Raw genomic sequence first — 21,119 nt, 5'->3', positions numbered from 1 at the left:
GCCGTCTTTCATAGACTCCCTTTCGAAGGCCACACATGTTCAGGTCTCAGGTAACGGTCACAAAACGCACACCAGCTTCCCTGGAGCTGCAACATGCAGCGTCTCAAAGGGCCCAGCGGATCTCGTTTGTAAATCTGGACCTTTTTTACACCCCTCTCGAGTACAGGCTGTCCTCGACTTACGACCACAAGTAAGCCCCCAACATTTTAAAAGTGAGTTCTGCCCCATTTTACGACATGTCTTGCTGCAGTCGCGAAGTGAATCATCCCGATTGTTAAGTCAGTAATACGGTTGCTAAGTGAATGTGGCTTCCCCGTTGACTTTGCTCATCAGAAGGTCGTAAAAGGGGTATCACGTGACTTTGAGTCAGAGTGCGCATGGTGTGACTATTTTGAGACAACCCAGGAGCAAAATACGGTAAACAGGTTTGTCTTTCAAATAGTGGTTTAAGTACAAAGGAATATATACATACACATACTAGGCAAAGTCAGGCAAACAATCATCAACTGCAGCACGGAAGCACACACAGGGCCTCTCTTCTCAAATAGCCTCTCAAAGTGGTAAAGAGTCAAATAACTCTGCTGACTCATTACTATCATTACATCATTACAGCAGCTGGTCAGCTAGTAAAACATCCTTATTACCCTGACACTCCAGGACACTGCAACTGTCATAAGTACATGCCAGTTGCCAAGCCTCTGAATTTTGATCACAGAACCGAGGGGATGCCGCCACCCGCAGTCATGTGAAAACCGGAAACAATTCACTTTTTTCCACGCCGTTCTAACTCCAAATGGTCACTGAACAAACGGTTGTAAATCAAGAACATCCTATATAATCTGGACTGAAAGCTTGACTTCTCCAATCGTATGCCCACAATCTATTACGAAATCCTGTCTTAGTCACAAGGCACCACAACAACACAACCTACCCAAAAATCCGCCCAAACACAAACGTACATCCTACGAGTCGGCCTAATAAATGTAGGTCACGTACATAAAGTAGTTTCTCCCCCCCCCCCAGGAACAGCACAAAACGCTAGTTGCAAAAAGGAGAGGCAAACACAAAAAGCAGAAACACAACGCTTTGAGCAAGGGTTGTGCGTTGGGTAGGCTGAATAATCTACAATCAGCCGTTTTGTTCCTCCCTTTTAAAGATTTTTTAAAAAGACTTGTGTTGCCCCTGCAGTTCTGTTTATGAGGAAGTTGGAGTCAGCCGGCGGGGAGTAAACTAAATAAAGAGCGAACACAACAACTGTAAAGCACATTTGTCTTTGAAGCCTCCCCCCCACCCCACCCCCGATCTTCAAATACCTTTCTGAAATTGTCAACATTTCAAAAACCACAAAAATGCCAGAAACATGCCGTTGGGCTCTTCTGCCGAAAGGCTCAGCGGAGAAATGCGTTTTTTACATTTTTATTTTATACCTGTTCCAACTAACTCAAGGGACGGAGGAGGGGCCTTCTTCCTCCCATCCTCTTCCTCTTCAAGGCAAAGAAAGCCAGGGCAACTGAGAGCCCAAGAGGCATGTCCCAAGTTCAGATCCTAGGTGGGTATCAGCAAACCATAAGCCACAGCAGGTCGTAGAAGGCCCCCCGCTCCCCGTTAGTCATTAGCTGCCACCCCAAATTTACATGACTAAAATCTCTGAAAATTAGGTAACTTTCAACATCTCGATCCTGAATACGGGCAGGGTGGATAAAAATCTACTTTTTAAAAAAATCAGATATTTTTTATTTAAGTCGTGTTTTTATTTAAATTGGATCTCTTTTATTTTTATCAGATTTATTTTAATCAAATGCTTTTGGAGTAAAAATCTGTCTAAAGAGATGCATTCATAACTTAGTTTATTCAGCGTGAAACGGAGCTTAGCTAGGTAGCAAGAGGAGGCTGCGTATTCTGCAACCTTTACCTTTTCGGTAAACTCCTTCGATGCCTCCCAGCTCTGCAAAGCTGAGATCACATGCGCTGCATGGATGCATTCACACAACTTCATAGCAGAGGTGACAGTTGCCATTAAAAAATATGATTTAAATGGAGTTGATTTAAATCAAGCCTTTTTTACCGTGTTTCCCTGAAAATATGACATGTCCTGAAAATAAGGCCATGCCAGATTTTTTGGGTGGGGAAAAATATAAACCTTCCCCCCAAAATAAGCCCCTTGGACAGCCCCACCCCCTCCGGCCAGGCAGAGGGCCACTGACCCACCTAGCGGTATTCCAAAGGCACCAAGCTGCGCGAGCCCCCGTTCCCCCTCCCTTGCCCCGGCTCCTGCGGCTTGGCGCCTTCGGAATACTGCTAGGTCAGCGAGTGGCGCTCTGCCCGGCTGGAGGGGGGGTTGCTAGACGGCTGTTCGTGAGCCTGGTCACCTCATGGCTGCTGTGTTGCGCTGCTGCAACAGCGCAACACAGCCGTTCGTCCCTGAGGCTATGCCCGCATCCTCCCTTCCCTGCGCCAGGCTTTTTGGTGCAGGGAAGGGAGGACCCCAAAACAATAACCCCCCCCGATAATAAAGCCAAGGTCATATTTGGGGGGGGGGGGTCAAAAGAAAAGAAGACCCTGTCTTATTTTTGGGGAAACACGGTACTAGCTATTTAAATCGTGATTCAAATCGAGTTGATCTAAATCAAATCCACCCTGAATACAGATCACAAGGTTTTTCAGAAGTGGGAGGCAGCCCACCCCTATCCCACCCTTAAAACACCACAGAGGGGGCACTGCAACCTCCGGGACCCCTGGCTTTTCCTAGAACATCACCCGCAGCCCTCCAGGTGATGAGAGAAAAGTCCCCCAGCGGTCCTGATTGTTTGCCTAGAGACCCTCTCAAGCAATCAGCGGTCGGATCGGAACGGGGATAACCCACCCAAGAAAAAAATCACGATTGGCGCGCGACACTCTTGGTTTGGCCACCCATCCAGTGTTGAGGGCAGCAGGCAGGTCCAACTCGCTCCCGCCATCCACCCAGCATCTCCCAATTCAAAACATCTCTTACCTTCTTTGGGCGAACCAGGAGCGCGAGAGGCCGGCAGCCGGCGCAACCGGTGCTTGCTGATCTGCACGAGGCCCTTAGGGCTGGTTCTGCGGGCGGTGGGGGAGGACCTTCCCCTCGTGGCATGGCGCTTCCGGAGGCAGTAGCGGCTTTTCAGGAGCAGGGTGGGAGAGCTGGAAGGAGAAGCAGAGGGCGGGTCAGAAGCCTTGGAGACAAACAGGCGCATCTGCAAAGGCTCCTCACTGAAAGGGTACCATGCGGAAAGGGCACCACATGGAAAGGTCTTGCACACATAAACCCCAAAACCAGCACATCATACACCACTACAGTTGTTCTCCATAGGCTCCTAGAGCTGGAAAGGATCTTGGAGGTTTTCTAGCCCAACCCCCTGGCCAAGGCAAGGGGCTTTATACCACCCAGCCAGTGATGGAGGGAGCACCCACAACTCTTTCTCCTTGCTTCACCATCCTTCACACCGACAGGAAAGTCGTCCTAATTTCCAGGTTGGGTCTCCCTCTGAGCAGCTTCCACCCATTGCTTCTTGTCCTCCCCCCCCCTCCCTTCAGATGCTTTGGGAAATAAACCCACCCAACCCCCTCTTCTCTAGGGCAGCCCTGCAAGGATTGGGAGAGAGCCATAGCCCTTAGACCTATATACCACTTCACAGCGTTTCACAGCCTTCTCGAAGTGGTTTACAGAGTCAGCCTCTTGCCCCCAACAATCTGGGTCCTCAGTCAGCCGGCAGTCAACAGAAGGAGTCTGCAGTACTGTACTCTAACCACTATGCAACCACGGCCCTTCCTTCCTTCCTCCCTCTCTCCCAACTTAGCACTAGCACTTAGACTTTATATACCGCTTCACAGCGCTTTCCAGCCCTGTCTAAGCGGTTTACAGAGTCAGCTTCTTGCCCCCAACAATCTGGGTCCTCATTTTATCCACCTCAGAAGGATGGACGGCTGAATCAACTTTGAGCCTGGTGAGATTTGAACTGCCAAATTGGAGGCATTACTTGCTGTTTATATGCACACTGTGAGCCAAGGAACCAGAGACAAATTCCTTGTGTGTCCAATTGGCTAATACAGAATTGTATTGTGTTGTATTATAAATTCTATTGTAAAATCTATTGTCAATTCTATTCTATTCTAATTCTATTCTTTCCTATTCTATTCTTTCCTATTCTATTCTTTCCTATTCTATTCTTTCCTATTCTATTCTATTCTATTCTAATTCTATTCTAATTCTATTCTTTCCTATTCTATTCCATTCTAAATTCTATTCTATTCTAATTCTATTTCCTATTCTAATTCTATTCTTTCCTATTCTATTCTAAATTCTATTCTATTCTAATTCTATTCTAATTCTATTCTATTCTTTCCTATTCTATTCTATTCTATATTCTATTCTATTCTAATTCTATTCTATTCTTTCCTATTCTTTTCTATTATTTCCTATTCCATTCTAAATTCCTGTTCTATTCTATTCTTTCCTAGTCTATTCTTTCCTATTCTATTCTTTCCTATTCTATTCTATTCTATTCTTTCCTAGTCTATTCTTTCCTATTCTATTCTATTCTTTCCTATTCTATTCTATTCTTTCCTAGTCTATTCTAATTCTATTCTATTCTTTCCTAGTCTATTCTAAATTCTATTGCATTCTATTCTATTCTAATTCTATTCTTTCCTATTCTATTCTATTCTTTCCTATTCTATTCCATTCTAAATTCTATTCTATTCTATTCTAATTCTATTCTTTCCTATTCTATTCTAAATTCTATTCTACTCTAAATTCTATTTTATTCTTTCATATTCTATTGTATTATTTCTTATTCTATTCTATTCTATCCTATTCTATTCTATTATTTCCTATTCTATTATTTCCTATTCTATTCTATATTCTATTCTGTTCTATTCTAAATTCTATTCTATTCTTTCATATTCTATTCTATTCTCTATTTTCTCTTCTCTATTCTCATCATTCATTCCATTCTATTCTATCCCATTCTATCCTCTCTATTCTTCATTATCCTATCCTATCCCTTCTATTCTCTTCTTCATTCCTCTATTCTATTCCATTCCACTCCACTCCAGTCTCTACCAATGTTCCCTCTAATTTTTTTTCTATGTGAGCAGAAAAGTATAGTGTTTGTGGGGCACATTTTCATGCCTGAGCACCTGAATTTTTTTCACAGATGTCACCTAAGACAACAACGAAATCAGTATTATTTGAAACTCAAAGTTATGTTTCTTCAAGGTACCAGCTTAATTCAAAGTGTTATATAATATCAGTATCACTTAACAACGCTCCTGCTTAGCAACCAAAAATGTTGGCTCAGAAACTCTGGCATTTGAAGCACGCAAGTCTTAAAGCTGTCAAGTTACAAGACCCTTGCACCCCTAACCCTTTAGAAAAAAAAAACCAGGGCTGTTCAAACTTGACAGCTTTAAGACTTGTGGACTTCAACTCCCAGAATTCCTCCTCCAGTCATGTTGGCTCAGAAACTCTGGCATTTGAAGTATGCAAGTCTTAAAGCTGTCAAGTTACAAGATCCTTGCACCCCTAATCCTTTAGGGAAAAAACCCCCAGGGGTCTTCAAACCTGACAGCTTTAAGACTTGTGGACTTCAATTCCCAGAATTTCTCCTCCAGTCATGTTGCAGCGACGTCATCTGCGTGGATCTGCTCCATCTTTGGCTTCTTCATCGTGGGCAGGGCTGCCGCTGAAGATGCCAACGAGCTGCCACCAGAATAACTGCTGCTACCTCCTCCTCCTCCAACAGCACCACCACATTTGCACCTGAGCTCAGCGCGGCGTTACCCCTGCCCCCTGCTCCTCCTCCGCCGTGGTTTTGAGAAGCCATGAAGCTTTTTTTCCTCCTGCTCCGCCCCCCCCCCTGCCTTCCTACTGGCTCCCGCAGCCTCATGGCTCCTCAAAAGCACAGCGGAGGAGGAGGGGGCAGGGGTAACGCCGCGCTGAGCTCAGGTGCTCCGAGCGGAGGAGAGGCGGCGCTGCCACGCGCGGGGATGCCGGCTGGAGCTTTGGCGGCTTCAAGTCAGCCGCAGCGCCGGGCGCCAAATCCGGCAGTGCTGTGAGAGGAGGAGAAAGAGGTGGCAGCAGTTATTCCGGTGGCGGCGGGGGCTTTGGGGCTTCACAACTACCCTCAGTCGCCCCGTGCTCCTCAAAGCAAGTCCGGGGAAGTCCTTTGCGGGTGGCCCGTTCTAGCTGCCTGCAAAGGACCTCCCTAGCTTCCGGAGCCTGTGGCAATAGAAATCACTGCACGGCAGTTGAAAACTGCTGCGCGGCGATTTCTTGCCACATGCACGGCCGCGCAGCCGCGCACCTTAGAGGGAACATTGGTCTCTACTCCACTCCCACTTTCATAACCAGGATGAGCAATGGAAGTGAAAAGAAGAGAGAAAAACCCAATGGGACAGAGATCCTCCTAGCTGCATCAGGAACGTACCTGGCACCTCCTTTCCTCTTTGGGGTTTTGGGCCAGCTCCTCAGTCTGTAATTAAAAAAGACGCTAGTTCCAAAGAAGCCTCGCGGGCTGCCATGTCCGAGAGGGACCCGCCTCAGCGCCTGGAGGGAGGTGCTGGCACCCACACCGGGGGCCTCCCCGGGTCCAACCCCTTCCTTGCGCTTCCAAGTGAAGACCGATGCCGAGGTGGAAGGAACAGACTTTGCACTCGCCGCTTTCCACCTGTACTGGCTGGAGGAAACTGCCAGCTTCGAATGAGGGCTGGGTCTCTTTGGTTTGGCCCCCGGCTCGAGATGCGCTCCCCTGGATTGTAACTTGGGGGAGGTCGTTGCCGTGGAGGCGCCAAACTTGGGGGTGCTTTCAGGGGTCCTGGATATGGCCCACCGCTTCACACTTCGGGGGGATTTGCTGGGATTTGCCACCCAGGTGTAGTTGGCTCTCTTAAAGCGGGAAGACCTGCTGGAGGCCAGCAAGGAAGGCGACTTCTGGAGCGAAAAACCGGCGGACTTGTTTGGGGGAAGGCTCGTCCCAGTGCTGGAAGATGCCTCCTCGCCCGAATGGATGCAGCCGGCAGACAGACCCACGCTCCTGGTGGGGATGAGCTTGGCTGTCCCTGCAGGGGAGGGCTGGTGGTGCGAACCAGTCAGGTGTGAAACCTGGGGGACTGGCTTCTTCCAGGTTGGGAGAGACCCTATTCCCTGTTCAGGCGAGGCCAGACACCGCCGAGGCTCAGATTTCAACGTAATGGCGCTTTCGCTGTTAGTCCTGCCTAAACGGGGGGTCAGCTCGCACCCAACGGGCTTCTTCTGAGCAGCCGCCGGTCGGTTATTTCCACCTGTAGCCAGACTTTTGCAACGGGGTACGTGGGACAAAGTGGAAGCGCACGTCTCTTTGTGGTGTCTCGAGTCCGTGTTGACAGGCAAAGGACCCGCCGATGTGCTTCCCCTAGAAGATGACGGTGCCTTTCTCGATCCTGGATTGCCCTGTGGGAACCCCGAGCCGATGGCATCACCCGCCTCGGAGCCAGCTGGCAGCCCGACATTTGCCTTTGTGCTGGAGACGGCCTTCGCCTCCGAAAACATCAGTTGTGGCTCGGGATGGCTTCCGGCACGGCTGTCGGCTGCCCAGGAAGTCCCCTGAGAAACGCTGCTGGCCGAAGACAAGGCTGGTCTAGGCGGGGCGTTGACCAGAGAGTATTTCTTCCTCCAGGTAGTGGCGTTGGGCTGGCCAGACGGGTAATCTCGGGTGGGTTGCTGGCCGTACCCTGCACCGAAGGCCGCTTGGCTGTGAAAGGCAGGAAGCTTCGGGTTCCTCCACCTGGAGAGCGAAGCAGGCGGTGGCGGTACCGGCGCATTCCCATGGGCGTTTTTATGGTCATTGATGAGACCTGAATAACAGAGAAACAGAGTTGGAAGGGACCTCAGAGGTCTTCTAGCCCACCCACACAGACACCCTGCTTAAGCAGGAGACCCTGTAACATTTTACGGGTGTAGACATGTTTATGTGATAGGAAACATGTTACGGCCGTGCTTTCCAGAGTTGTTAAGTGAATCGCGGCGGTTGTCGTTAGTTAAGTTATACGGTGAATCTGGCTTCCTCATTGAGTTTGCTTGTCAGAAAACTGCAAAAGGGGATCACATGACCCCAGGACACTGCGACCGTCATAAATACAAGTCAGTTTCCAAGAGTCTGAATTTGGATTATATGACCATAGGGACAACAATAGCACTCAGACTTATATCCCGCTTCACAGTGCTTTCCAGCCCTCTCTAAGCGGTTTACAGAGTCAGCCCCTTGCCCCCAACAATCTGGGTCCTCCTTTTACCCACCTGGGAAGGACGGGCTGAGTCCACCTTGAGCCTGGTGAGCTTTGAACTGCTGGCAGTGAGCAGAGTCAGCCTGCAATTCTGCATTCTCACCATTGTGCCACCACACCCTTCCTTCCTTCCTTCCTTCCTTCCTTCCTTCCTTCCTTCCTTCCTTCCTTCCTTCCCACTTAGCAACAGCACTTGGACTTGCAATAGACTTATATCCCGCTTCACAGTGCTTTCCAGCCCTCTCTAAGCGGTTTACAGAGTCACCCAACAATCTGGGTCCTCATTTGACCCACCTCGGAAGGACAAAAAGCGGAGTCAACCTTGAACCAGTCTGGATGGAACTATTGAACTGCTGGCAGCCGGCAGTCAGCAGGATTAGCCTGCAGACCTGCATTCTAACCACTGCACCACTACAGCTCCGGTCATGAAAAACGGTCACAAGTCACTTTTTTCATTGCTGTTGGAACTCGAACAGTCCCTAAACAAACAGTTGTAAGTCGAAGATTATCCATCATGGTTCGCTCCCAACGGTTGCAAATCAAGAACTACCTACAGTCAGAAGCTGAAAGTCTAAAACTTTGCCTGCAGTTGTTCCTGCAGACAACCAAAACATGGGAGATATCCTAAAAGAAAAACGCAAGGAACAGCTGGAATATTCTTTGTGGCTGTGCGTGGAGAAGGCCACACTGTGCAGCTGTGTCATCCAGCTATGCATTTACTCAGAATTCTCCTCGATTTTGGCTTACTTAGATAATGGCCGACATCTTATCTGCTCTGCTGGAGAAGCTAAGGAGTGGAATTTGCTAACAGGGGATGGAGGTGCTGGATTGGATAAAAGTCAGGAAGGATAAAGCAACCTCTCCTGTTAGCTACCTTCCAAGCTAGCATAAAAGCACAAGCCCCCCCACCCCCAATATGGGGTGGGTGGGGGGTGTTTAATGGTGAAGGGTATGCATTTGGGAGGTCTGAAGGGAGCATGTTAGCATCAAATGATTCTAGGGGGTGGGGAATCTATTTATGTGGTTGCTGGGAATGGACTTAATGGCACAGAATCAATCCAAGTCTTGGGCAGAGATTGTCCTGTCCTTGACGAAAAGAGCAGGCTAGTCTTCAAATCGTCTTTAAGCGCATAAGCACCTGGTGCAGATCAGAGGGAGCCCTATCACACGCTGCCCTTGAAGAGCATCCGGGAGCTGCAGTTGGCGCAAAATGCAGGGGCCCACATGGTTTTATGCAGACCCCAGTGTGCACAAGTGTCACCTCTCCTGCGGGAGCTGCATGGGCTGCCGAATTGCTTCCGGGTGAAATTGGTGAACTGGTTGTCACCTTTAAAGCCCTTTGTGGTTTGGGACCAGGTGATCTGAGGGGCCGTATCTTGTCAGTCACATCTACCTGACCCATCAAAGTGGGGAGGCAGGGAATGTTCCGTGTCCCATCCCAGAGGGAGATACACCTGGTGGGACCCAGAAGAAGAGCCTGCCCCATGGTGGCTCCCTCTCTCTGGAACATCATCCCCCTCCCGGACCCCCCAAATTAGAACAGCCCCCTCTAATTCTCTTCTGGTTCTGCCAGCTGGCCCTGGGGGACCCAGAGCGGGAGGAAGCCCATTCAATGGTCCGTGTGATCTGCTGCCCCCGAGGCGGGGGGTGATTTTATTATATTATATTAATTTATTTGATTCCTTTTATTAGTTTTATTGTGTTAAATGAGGTTTTATATTCTGTAAGCTACCTTGAGTTGCATGGGCGAATAGGCGGCAATATAAATAAATAAAATAAAAAAAGAAAGAAAGAAAGAGAGAGAGAGAGAGAGAGAGAGAGGAAGGAAGGAGGAAAGAAGGAAGAAAGAAGAAGAAAAGAAGTGAAAGTTTCTGCCGGCAGGTCTGGGGAAGCCAGAGTGGGATGGAGCCCATTCAATGGCTCGTGTGATGTGCTGTCACCGGGGTGGGGGATGATATTATATTAATTTATTATATGACTCTTATTAGTTTTGTTTTTATATGAGGCTTTATATTCTGTAAGCCGCCTTGAGTGGCCATGTGCAAATAGGCGGCAACATAAATTCCCTAAATAAATAAAAATTCCCTATTTCTACAGAAGCAAAGTCCATTTCTTCAGCTCTGAGGTGCTCCAGGTACGGCCGAACCAGTGGTGGAATTTAGGCCTGGGTCGCAGAACTGGCAGCAATCCAGGCTGGCCACGCCCCTGAACCGGTTGCCCGGTCGCCGCTGCCGGGATGCTGTTTAGTAGTGCGCACATGTGTAAAGTTCACTGTAAATAGTTCCACGCATGTGCGGAGAACAATTTACATTGAAGGGTGCACATGAGCGCAGCATGCATCTGGCGCGCCCAAAGCGAACCGGTAGTAAAACCGGGAGCAACCCTACCTCTAAACCCGTGATGGTGAACCTATGGGACGTGCCACAGGTGGCACGCGGAGCCATATTTGCTGCTGGCACGCCAGCCGTCAGCTCCGGTGCACACAGCTGATTTTTCTCCCTTCTGGAGGGCCGGACGAGGCCATTTTCACCCTCCCCAGGCTTCAGGAAAGCTTCTGGAGGCGAAAAACGGCCCAACCGGAAGTTCAAAAACAATCCGTTCCCTGCTGCCGGAGGGCCTCTGGGGGGCTGGGGGAGGTCGTTTTTGCCTTTCCCAGGCTTCAGGAAAGCCTCCAGAGCCTGGGGAGGGGTCGCACGCACATGCACTGGGGTGTGTGTGGAGTGTCACACATGCATACGCAGGAGGGCCAGGAGGATTGTGTGCACATGCGAAATTTTGGCACACCGTAAGAAAAAGGTTCACCATCACTGCTCTTAAACAAGGCCCCCAATTTAGTCAGCTTTCGCTCTGGCTTCCAAGCATTGGCCTCTTTCAAAACGATGTACAGGGAATTCACCTCCATTTACGACGACACTGAAAACAGCGACTTATGCCCGTTTTTCATGCTTACAACCCTGGCAGCCTCTCCATGGTCACGGGATGCTTGGTCCCTGGCTCACGCTTACAATGGTGTCACTGCCCCAGGGGTCACGTCATCCCCTTTTGCCACCTTCCGAAAGGAAAAGCAACAGGGAAGGCCTGGCAGATTCGCTTAACAGCCATGTCGCTAACTGAAAGGGGGTCAAATTCACTTAACTGTCTGGCTTGGCAAAAGAAACGTTGGGCTCAACTGTGGTCGTAAGTCGAGGACTGCCTGTGCGTGGTAGAAACGGTACCCATCAAACTTAGGAGGACCCCTGGAGAGGCTCTAAATCAGGGGTGTCCAAACTTGGGAACTTTAAGACTTGTGGAACTTTAAGACTTGTGGAACTTTAAGACTTGTGGACTTCAACTCCCAGAATTCCCCAGCCAGCTATGCTGGCTGGGGAATTCTGGGAGTTGAAGTCCACAAGTCTTAAAGTTCCCAAGTTTGGACACCCCTGCTCTAAATGATGGGTTTTTCTACATTTATCAACTCGCGGAGTCCCTGGTTTCTGAGATGTAGAAGCAAAGAGCCCAAAATAAGGATTCCAGGATTGTGTGGGTAAATACAGGTAGTCCTTGACTTACAACAGTTCATTTAGTGACCGTTCAGAATGATGACAGCACTGAAAATGTCACTTACAGCTGTTTTTGACGCTTAGAGACCGTTGCAACCTCCCTTCGGTCACCATCTTTTAAGTGAAGAAATGCATACAGGGTGCCACTATTTTTACATCCAGGCAGTCTTCGACTTACAACCATTCGTTTAGTGACCATTGGACGTTACATTGGCTCTGAAAAAAAGGACTTAGGACTGGCTTTTTCACACTTATGACAGTTGCACCGTCCCCATGGTCACGTCATCAAAATTCAGCTGCTTGGCAACTGGCTCGCATTTATGACGGTTGCTGTGTCCCAAGGTCAGTGCGCCCCTTTTGCAACCTTCTGACAAAGTTAATGGGGAAGCCAGATTCTCTTAACAACCAGGTTACTAACTTATCAACTGAAGTGCTTCACTTAGCAACGGTGGCAAGAAAGAAAAGAAAATGGAGCAAAACCCACTTAACAACAGAAATTTTAGGCTCAACTGTGGTCGTAAGTCGAGGACTATCTGTATGCTGGAAGCCAGCTCAGGGAAGCAGTTAAGGCAGCAGGCTAGAAGCCCGGAGACTGCGAGTTCCAATCTGACAAACCCGGGTGGGTGACCTTGGGCCAGTCCTTCTCTCTTCTACCTTGATAAAGGAAGAGACGTCAGAAAACGTCCAAAAATCCCGGCTAGAAATCAGTCCAGACAGTCACTGGGAATGAAGAGAGATTCAAACACACCTATACTTTATATATGTATACACACCAACCTGGGCTTTCCTCCGGGCCCCTCAGGCTGGACCTCTCCTCCCATCGCCCCACTACAGTTCCCATCGGCACCATCATTCCCAGCGGAGGCCCACCTGGATTATATGTATATTATACTCTACCATTTCTCCTGTGTCTGCCTTTCTCTGTTGATTCAATTGGTTGCAAAAGGAAGTGACGGGCAGGCTGAGTTCCCCCAGATAGCTTTCATGCCTAAAGTGGGATTAGAACTCCCAGTTTGGCTAATCACCAGGAGACTGGGAGTTCTAGTCCCATTTTAGGCATGAAAACCAGCTGGGGGACTTTGAGCCAGCCATTCTCTCTCAACCCCCAATGTGGGGCCCAGGGGATAAGCCTGCCAGGTAAGACCCCCAGCTGGGATGTCATGCCTAAAGTAGGACTAGAACTCCCAGTCTCCTGGTGATTGGCCCAAAGTCACCAGGCCAGCTTTCACAGCTAAGGTGGGACTAGAACTCCCAGTCTCCTGGTTTCTAGCCTGTCTCTTAACTATGCAGTATAAAAGCTACAAACATTTTGAATGACAGTAGTGCACTTTAACTCCCAGCTCTGCTCCCTGGGGAATACTGGGAGTTGAAGTCCAGCAGTCTTAAAGTTGCCAGGTTTGGAGACCCCCCCCCTCCCCTCTCAGCAGTATGATAGGGCCGAAGGGCACCTCAGAGGCCATCCAGCCCAGCCCTCAACGCCCACTGGGAAGGGGGCGACAGCCTCTGTATTCGCCTTCCCCCGGGGGTCTGGACAGGGCCTGCTTGGGCCGGGTCCCTAGTGGGCCCCTCTGACGCCCCCCCAAGGGTCCCCAGCCCCGCCCGAGGAAGGAGGGAGGGAGGCCTGCTCCCACCGCCACCCCGCCCGGCTTTCCCCCGGGACTCTCCTCCCGCCGCCCGACTACAGTTCCCATCGGCCCCAGCGGAGGCCCACCTTGAAGCAAGCGAATCTGCCGCCTCAGCCGCTCCTGCTCGGGCTCCATCCGAGCCTCCAACCGCCGCCGGCGCCCCTCTGACGCCATCGCCGCGCGACGAGCCCCTTTTATGCGCCTCTAGAGGGCGAGCGACAGCGAGCGCCGCCTACCACCCAACACTTACGGCTCACTTACGGCGAAAGGGGAACTCAAGAGGGGAGGCGGCCCCGCAAGGCCTAGGCTCGGCTATGGATCCCATCCTCCCCATTTGCCTCCCAGCCCTGCCCTGAGTGGATTGAGGGGCCTAGCTCAAGGCCCGCCTGCTTTCCTGCTCGTACACCCAGCCAGCGTGAGAGTGCTCGCTCTGGCCTCTCCCTGGTAGACTGTCTCTGGATATGGAGGCTCCGCAAGTCGCGGCTCAGAGGTGCATGTGGCTTTCTGGATGGAGAAAGAAAGGAGGGAAGTTTCCCCCTGGAGCAGCGGCAACGGCTGGTATATTAGCAAAACTGGCACCTGCACCAAAGACAAAATCCTTGTGTGTCCAATCACACTTGGCCAATAAAGCATTCTATTCTATTTTATTCTAATATTCTATTCTATATTTCTATTATTCTGTTCTAATATTCTATTTTTTTCTATTATTTTTTTCTATTCTATATTTCTATTCTAATATTCTATTCTAATCTATTTTATTCTATATTTCTATTCTAATATAATATTCTGTTTTATTCTATTCTATATTTCTATTCTATTCTAATATTCTATTTTGTTCTATTATTTTAATCTATTCTATATTTCTATTTTATCTATTCTATTTTACTTTACTTTACTTTTATTTGCGCTTATAGACCGCCCCCTCTCCCAAAAGGGACTATTCTAATATTCTCTTCTATTCACTTTCATTGAACAGAATGTTGATGTCAGGTCCCAGATATTTGTATAGGGATGCTGGCATTTTGGGAGGAGGTGGGGGGAATGGAGTGATCTGTATATGAAGTTTCTGTTTCTCTGCAATGTTGTAGTGTGGGGGGAGTTTGGTTAACGCTGCTTTAAATAGCTGGTCTTAAGTGAGAAGCTTCAGTTCTTGCCTAGACTTCTTGCTATCACAAACCTTCCCATAAAAGCTCCTTTTGGAACGGCTGCAGTTTCAAGAGTCCTTTCAGTTTGGATCACCTGGGGATGCTGCAAAACGGTCGTAATTGTGAAAAACAGTTCAAAGTTAGTTTTTTCAGGTCCGGTGTAACTTCAAACGGCCGCTAAATGAACTGTTGTAAATCGAGGACTCCCTGTGCTGCGGGAGACAGCTGGTGGCCCAATCTCTTGAACTAGTTCCACAAAGCATTTCTGCTTTGCATGGACTTTGCAAACGCTTTCCTGCTTTTAACGGAGCGTCCCTGCTTCTTTGAACAGAAGCCAATTCCATCGTCCCTCCGCCAGATGTTAGACACATCTGCACGCAGTTGTAAAGAAGCCCCTTTTGTCCTAACACGCAGACGTGCGTTCACCTTTGGGGCGATGTATCCCATCACTTACTCACCGGGAGGAGTCCTGGAGTGACCCTGACGCGTTGCCAATTTACCATTGCAAATTCCACATCTGATGGACAAGTTGCGAATTTAATAAATTAAAATAAAATAAGTAAGAGAGAGAGTCGCTCTTTGCAACAGTGAGGGAACTGGAAATGTGCCTTGCAAGTCGCGGATTTAATAAATACAGGTAGTCCTCGACTTACAGCAGTTCATTTAGTGACGTTCAAAGTTACAACGGCACTGAAAAGAGTATCTTATGTCTCTTTTCCACAGTCACGACTGCCGCAGTGTCCCCATGGTTATGTGGTCAAAATTCAGACGCTTGACAACTGATTCATATTTATGACGGTTGCAGGGTCCCAGGGTCACGTGATCAACTTTTGAGACCTTCTGACGGGCAAAATCCACGGGGAAGCCAGATTCACTTAACAACTGCAGTGATTTACTTAACAACTGAGGGAGGTGTTGGAGGAAATATCCTTCTGGGTTCGGTTGCAAGTGGGGAAAAAGTCACTGGAAACATGGAGGCTGCTTGGAAAGATGATTTAATGGTGGACAGGACCACATGGCTCGAGCTCCTGAGCAGGAAAGGGATGCTGAGAGTCCCTGGTTTTATGCCCTCACTGGGGCCCCACCTATGTTTCCTGTTCCTGTGTAGGAAATGTATTCTGATTGGTTGCTGTCAGAGGTCATAGTTAGCTTTGTAGGTTGTGTGCTAAGTTTGGTTGAAACCTGGTGAGTGGTGCAATGAAGTGCAGTGAGATGGGGTAGATCTTGGTTATGTAGAATAGGCTGGCTCAGGCCTTAATGGCCCATTGACAAAGGTGGGGGGGAGCTATCAAGAGTGAGGCTGTTTCCTGCCTAAAAACATGTTTCTCTGGCTCAGGCCTTAAATGGCCCATTGACAAAAGTGGGGAGCAGAATTTCTGCCTCTCTTTAAGTTTCTACTTCAAAATATTTCATTTTCCAGGAGAGGGCTGGGTTTTAACTTCCTACACAAGAAAGGTCATAAAAAGGGGCCAAACTCACTTAACCAATGTCACACTTAGCAACAGAAATGTTGGGCTCCATTGTGTCGGTTGCAAGTCGAGAACTACCTATAAAATAAATAAGAGAAGGTCACCCTTTGCAACAGCGAGCAAACTGCAAATCTGACTTGTAGCAGGGAGGGAATTTAACCAATTTAAATTTAGTGAAGAAAATAAAAATAAAATAAATAAATAAATAAAATAAAATACAATTAAATAAAATACAATTAATAATTAAATTAAATTAAATTAAAGAAATAAAATAAAATAAATAAAATAAATAAATAAACAATAAAGTAATTAAATTAAAATAAAATAATAAAATATAATAATAAATAAAAGAAAATAATAAATAAATAAAATAAAATAATAAAATAAAATAAAATAAATAAAATAATAAATAAAATAAAATAATAAATAAAATAAAATAATAAATAAAATAAATAAAAAATAAAATAAAATAAAGGTCAGCCTTTGCAAAAGTGAGCACAGTCTTTGAATATCCCTGCCGTGTGTGGTGGCAAAGAACAGTCCCCCCCCCCCCGGGAAAAAGAGCCTGTTTAGGGCCGTTAAACTCTCTTCTTCGCCCCAAAGAAACGGCCCACTCATCCTTTTAATGAACGCAGCCTCCTCCTCGCTCCAGCGCTAGGACCCCAATTAACTCACTGACATGTAGGGAATCGGAGCTGCCCGGGGGCTGGGGGAGAGGGGAGGGGGCTTCTCGTGGTTTAGCAGAAATAGCTGAGCGCAGCAGAACTGCAAGAGCTGAGCCAGCAGATTGCAGAAACCTGGAAAGGGAGAGGCGGGGAGGGGGGGCGGGAAGATGATAAGTGGGGGGTGGGGAGAAGCGTCAGCTGGCCAGCTGCATCCAGTTCCCCTTCTCTGGAAGACTCTTGGCCAGTGGTTTTCCCAAACGGCATCCCCAGGAATTCCTGTCCAGGTGTTTTGCTCTGCTTTGAAAGTCACTTGTGGAAACCCCGGGTGTTGATAAGTGCATTGCTAAAAGGGCCCTTCTTGGTGAAGCCGATTGGATTAGGATGGGAGACCACTAAGAGATCCCAAACTGTGGCCTCGACTGGGGAATTGGAAAAGCTGTCCCAGAATGGGTCGTGGCAAACTGCCTCCCTATCACTACATATGAACGGGGGGGTTGGACTAGAAAACCTCCAAGGTCCCTTCCAACTCTATTATTCTGTTGTGTTTTGTTCTGTTCTATTCTTTCCTGTTCTGTCCTTTTCTGTTCTATTCTTTCTTACTCTGTTCTGTTCTATACCCTATTCTGCATTCTATTCTGCATTCTGTTCTGTTCTGTTCTATTCCATTCCATTCTTCTGTTCTGTTCTGTTCTATTCTGCATTCTATTCTCTGTTCTGTTCTATTCTGTTCTCTGTTCTATTCTGTTCTGTTCTATTCCATTCCATTCTTCTGTTCTGTTCCTATTCTGTCCTGTTGTTCCATTCTATTCTATTCTAATTTATTCGAAGGATTAGGGGAGTGAGTTGTTGAGCATCTGAATTTTGATCACGTGGCCACAGCGACACTACAACGGTCATAAGTGTGAAAAACAGCCCTAGGCTCCTTTTTTCAGTGCCATTATGACTTCGGTCACTAAACGAATTGCTGTAAGTCGAGGACTAACCATACACCTAGACCCGACTCTGGGCAGCTTACCATGATCGAGTACAATTACCTGCCGAAAAGAACCAACGGACTTATAACACACGTGGGGAAGCCCGAAACGCAACGTTTGTTGGTTTACTTAAGAGTTTTTGGAATAACTGTGTGGGGCTTGTATGCGAAACACTGCAACGAATCAAGACGTGAAACATTGCAACGTCCAGGATAACACAACTACAATGTCCCCCCCAAACGAAGGTGGCCGTCTTTGGGAGCCTTAAGCAGCCTCCGCCAGCCTTCTGGCTTCTTTAGCGGAGGGACTGGGGGATGCTGAGGAAGGCCTCCTGACTCCTCTTCCTCTGGTAGGGACTGTCCTCAAACTGCGGCTTCTCCTTCTCCCCGGGCTGCTGGAGGCAGCAAAACATCCGGGCCAGGGCCGAGGGGATGGGCGAGGCCGAAGCCGTCCGACGGGCCTCCTTCACCTGCAGGATGGAGATGGAGGCCACCTCGGCGATGGAGGGTTCCGTATCGGCCAGCAGGCAATCAAGACCTAGAATTTAAAAGAAAACAGAAAAGACTTCAATTCCCAGCATTCCCCAGCCGTCCTGCTTCAAGATAGGTGGACTTCAATTCCCAGCATTCCCCAACCATCTTGCTTCCAGAGAGTAAGTCATCTGTGTATCAGGTTTGGTTCAAATTGCTAGAAGCATTCCAAAGTTAACACACACGCACATCCATTTTTAGACAGGTAGGTAGATAGGTAAGTAGGGAGGGAGGGAGGGAGGGAGGTAGGGAGGTAGGGAGGTAGGTAGATAGATAGATAGATGATAGATAGATAGATAGATGATAGATAGATAGATAGATAGATAGATAGATAGATAGATAGATAGATAGATAGATAGATAGATGTAGATAGATAGATAGATAAACTGGCCATTTATAGAAAGGGCTAGTTTATACTACTATATAACAACAAACCAATCTCTATAGAAATATGCCATTCCTATAACAACAAACCTATTGAATCAGTAAAACCCAAAATCAAAGTTTCATTTTTTTTCCCCCACCTCAAGCACAAAGTCCAGCAGTGGTTTCCCGATAGAAATAAAAATATTTGGTTTTTTTCCCTTTAATTAAAGCAGTTTGTTTAGCCACCTGTGCTAACCCCAATCCATTTTTGCACATTTATTTATTACATTTATATTGACATGCCACCCAGCTCCTTTTAAGGCCAGTGATCCCCTGGCGTTGCACTTAGAGGCACCCGAGGCTCAAACACCACAACTTGCCCGGGGGTCTTATATCCCCAGTTGTGGCACAATTCTGACTTTCTTCACCATCCCCCATGGAAGGCCCCTTCCCCAATTTGCAAAATTTTGCTTTTGCAAAAGGCTGCCTGGTATCTCCCCCTCCCCCCACATGCCCAGTGCCCCCTCCCCTCGCTTACCCTGCTGAAGGACCATCAGGGCCTCCTGACAGGGGATGTCCGGCCGAGCATCCATGTAAAAGGCAAGGAATCCTGTGTGGATGGGAAGGAGCAGAATTCGCATCTGGTGCCGCCTCAGAGTCTTAACCGGCCATCTAATTCACCCGTCTCCCCAAACCTCCTGGCAGCTCCAGGCTGGGCCGGCTGGCAGGATCTGCTCAGGATCGATTGGGATCTGCCCAGCCAGAATACAGGTAGTCCTCGACTTACGACCACAATTGAGGCCAACATTCCCGTTGCTAAGCGAGACAGTTCTTAAGTGAGTTTTGCCCTGTTTGACGACCTTGCTTGCCACCATTCTTAAGGGAATCACTGCAGTCGTTAGGTGAGTAACACCGTTGTTAAGTAAATCTGGCTTCCCCATTGACTTTGCTTGTCAGGAGGTCGCAAAGGGGGATCACGCAACCCCCTGCGACCGTCACAAATGTGAGTCAGTGGCCAAGTGTCTGAATTTTCATCACCTGGCCATGGGGTTGGCTGCGCGGTCGTAAGTGTGAAAAACGGTCCTTTTTTCAGTGCTGTTGAAACTTTGAACGGTCACTAAATGAGCCGTTGGAAATCAAGGACTACCTGTACACTCTGACCACACAGGATTTGAATTCGCATCCGCTTTGCACTCGCAGCAGGCTACCAGCAAAGAGCCCTATTTTACGGCCTGTTTTGCTACAAGCAAAACACCACCGTCGTTAAGTAAATCATGCCATCGTTAAGCGAATCTGGCTTCCCCCATTGACTTTGCTTGTCGGAAGCCGGCTAGGAAGGTTGCAAATGGGGGGGTCCGTGCAACCGTCAAGAGTACATGCCAGTTTCCAAGCATCCACATTTTCATCACCGTCAGGATCAATACAGGTAGTCCTCGGTTTACAACAGTTCATTTAGTGACCGTTCAAAGTTACAACGGCACTGAAAAAATGGACTGCTTTTCACACTCAGGACCATTGTAGCCTCCCCACGGTCACATGATCTACATTCAGAGGCAACTGACTCATATTTATGACGGCTGACGTCGTGCCCCGAGCTCACATGATCCCCTTTTGCGACCGTCTGACCTGCAGAGTCAACAGGGGAGGCCGGATTCGCTCAACAGGCGGGTGACTAACGTAACAACTGCACTGATTCCCTTAATAACCATAGCAAGAAAGGTCGCAAAATGAGGCAAAACTCACTTAGCAAGAGAAACTTGGGGCTCAATTGTGGTCATAGGTTGAGTGAAGCCCTGGCCTCACAATCAGGAGCTGTGAGTTCGGTCCTAGATAGAGGCGGATATTTCTCTCTCGGGGCTCAAGGAGAATAGATCTGCCGGATATCACTCCCCAATGGCGGCTCGAAATGCATATCCGGCCAGCAAACCCTAAGGGCCATTTAGTTGCCCAGAGTCCACCCCTCAAGGGATCATGGGGTCATTAAAAGGAGATGATGATGATGAAGGAGGAGGGGGAGGGGGACGGGGAGGAGGAGGGGGGGAGGAGGAGGAGAAGGAGAAGAAGAAGAAGAAGAAGAAGAAGAAGAAGAAGAAGAAGAAGAAGAAAGAGGGAGGAGGAGGAGGAGGAGAAGAAGAAGAAGAAGAAGAAGAAGAAGAAGAAGAAGAAGAAGAAGAAGAAGAGGGAGGAGGAGGAGGAGGAGAAGAAGAAAGAGGGAGGAGGAGGAGGAGGAGAAGAAGAAGAAGAAGAAGAAGAAGAAGAAGAAGAAGAAGAAAGAGGGAGGAGGAGGAGGAGGAGGAGAGAAGAAGAAGAAGAAGAAGAAGAAGAAGAAGAAGAAGAAGAAGAAGAAGAAAGGGGGAGGAGGAGGAGGAGGAGAAGAAGAAAGAGGGAGGAGGAGGAGGAGGAGAAGAAGAAGAAGAAGAAGAAGAAGAAGAAGAAGAAAGGGGGAGGAGGAGGAGGAGAAGAAGAAGAAGAAAGAGGAAGGAGGAGGAGGAGGAAGAGGAGGAGGAGGAGGAGGAGGAGGAG

At 48.2% G+C, this 21,119-nt stretch overlaps 1 protein-coding gene across 1 annotated transcript in view; it reads right to left on the bottom strand.

The window, feature by feature from the left end:
- The window catches only part of ZC3H3 (zinc finger CCCH-type containing 3), a 193,390-nt gene extending 179,748 nt beyond the window's left edge, over positions 1–13,642 (bottom strand). The window contains exons 1-3 of the mRNA XM_081951954.1: positions 13,534–13,642; positions 6,450–7,854; positions 2,993–3,162 (exon numbers count right to left, since the gene is read on the bottom strand). Of these exons, the coding sequence (XP_081808080.1) occupies positions 2,993–3,162; positions 6,450–7,854; positions 13,534–13,621 (1,663 nt within the window). The 5' untranslated portion in view covers positions 13,622–13,642. The remainder of the gene's footprint in view (positions 1–2,992; positions 3,163–6,449; positions 7,855–13,533) is intronic.
- Between the last annotated feature and the right edge of the window lie 7,477 nt (positions 13,643–21,119).

The sequence above is a fragment of the Natrix helvetica genome (assembly GCF_964273705.1).
Source record: "Natrix helvetica genome assembly, chromosome: 4".
NCBI lineage: Eukaryota > Metazoa > Chordata > Lepidosauria > Squamata > Natricidae > Natrix > Natrix helvetica.
The sequence above is the reverse complement of the archived record's forward strand: the minus strand, read 5'-3'. Positions and strand labels throughout refer to the sequence as shown.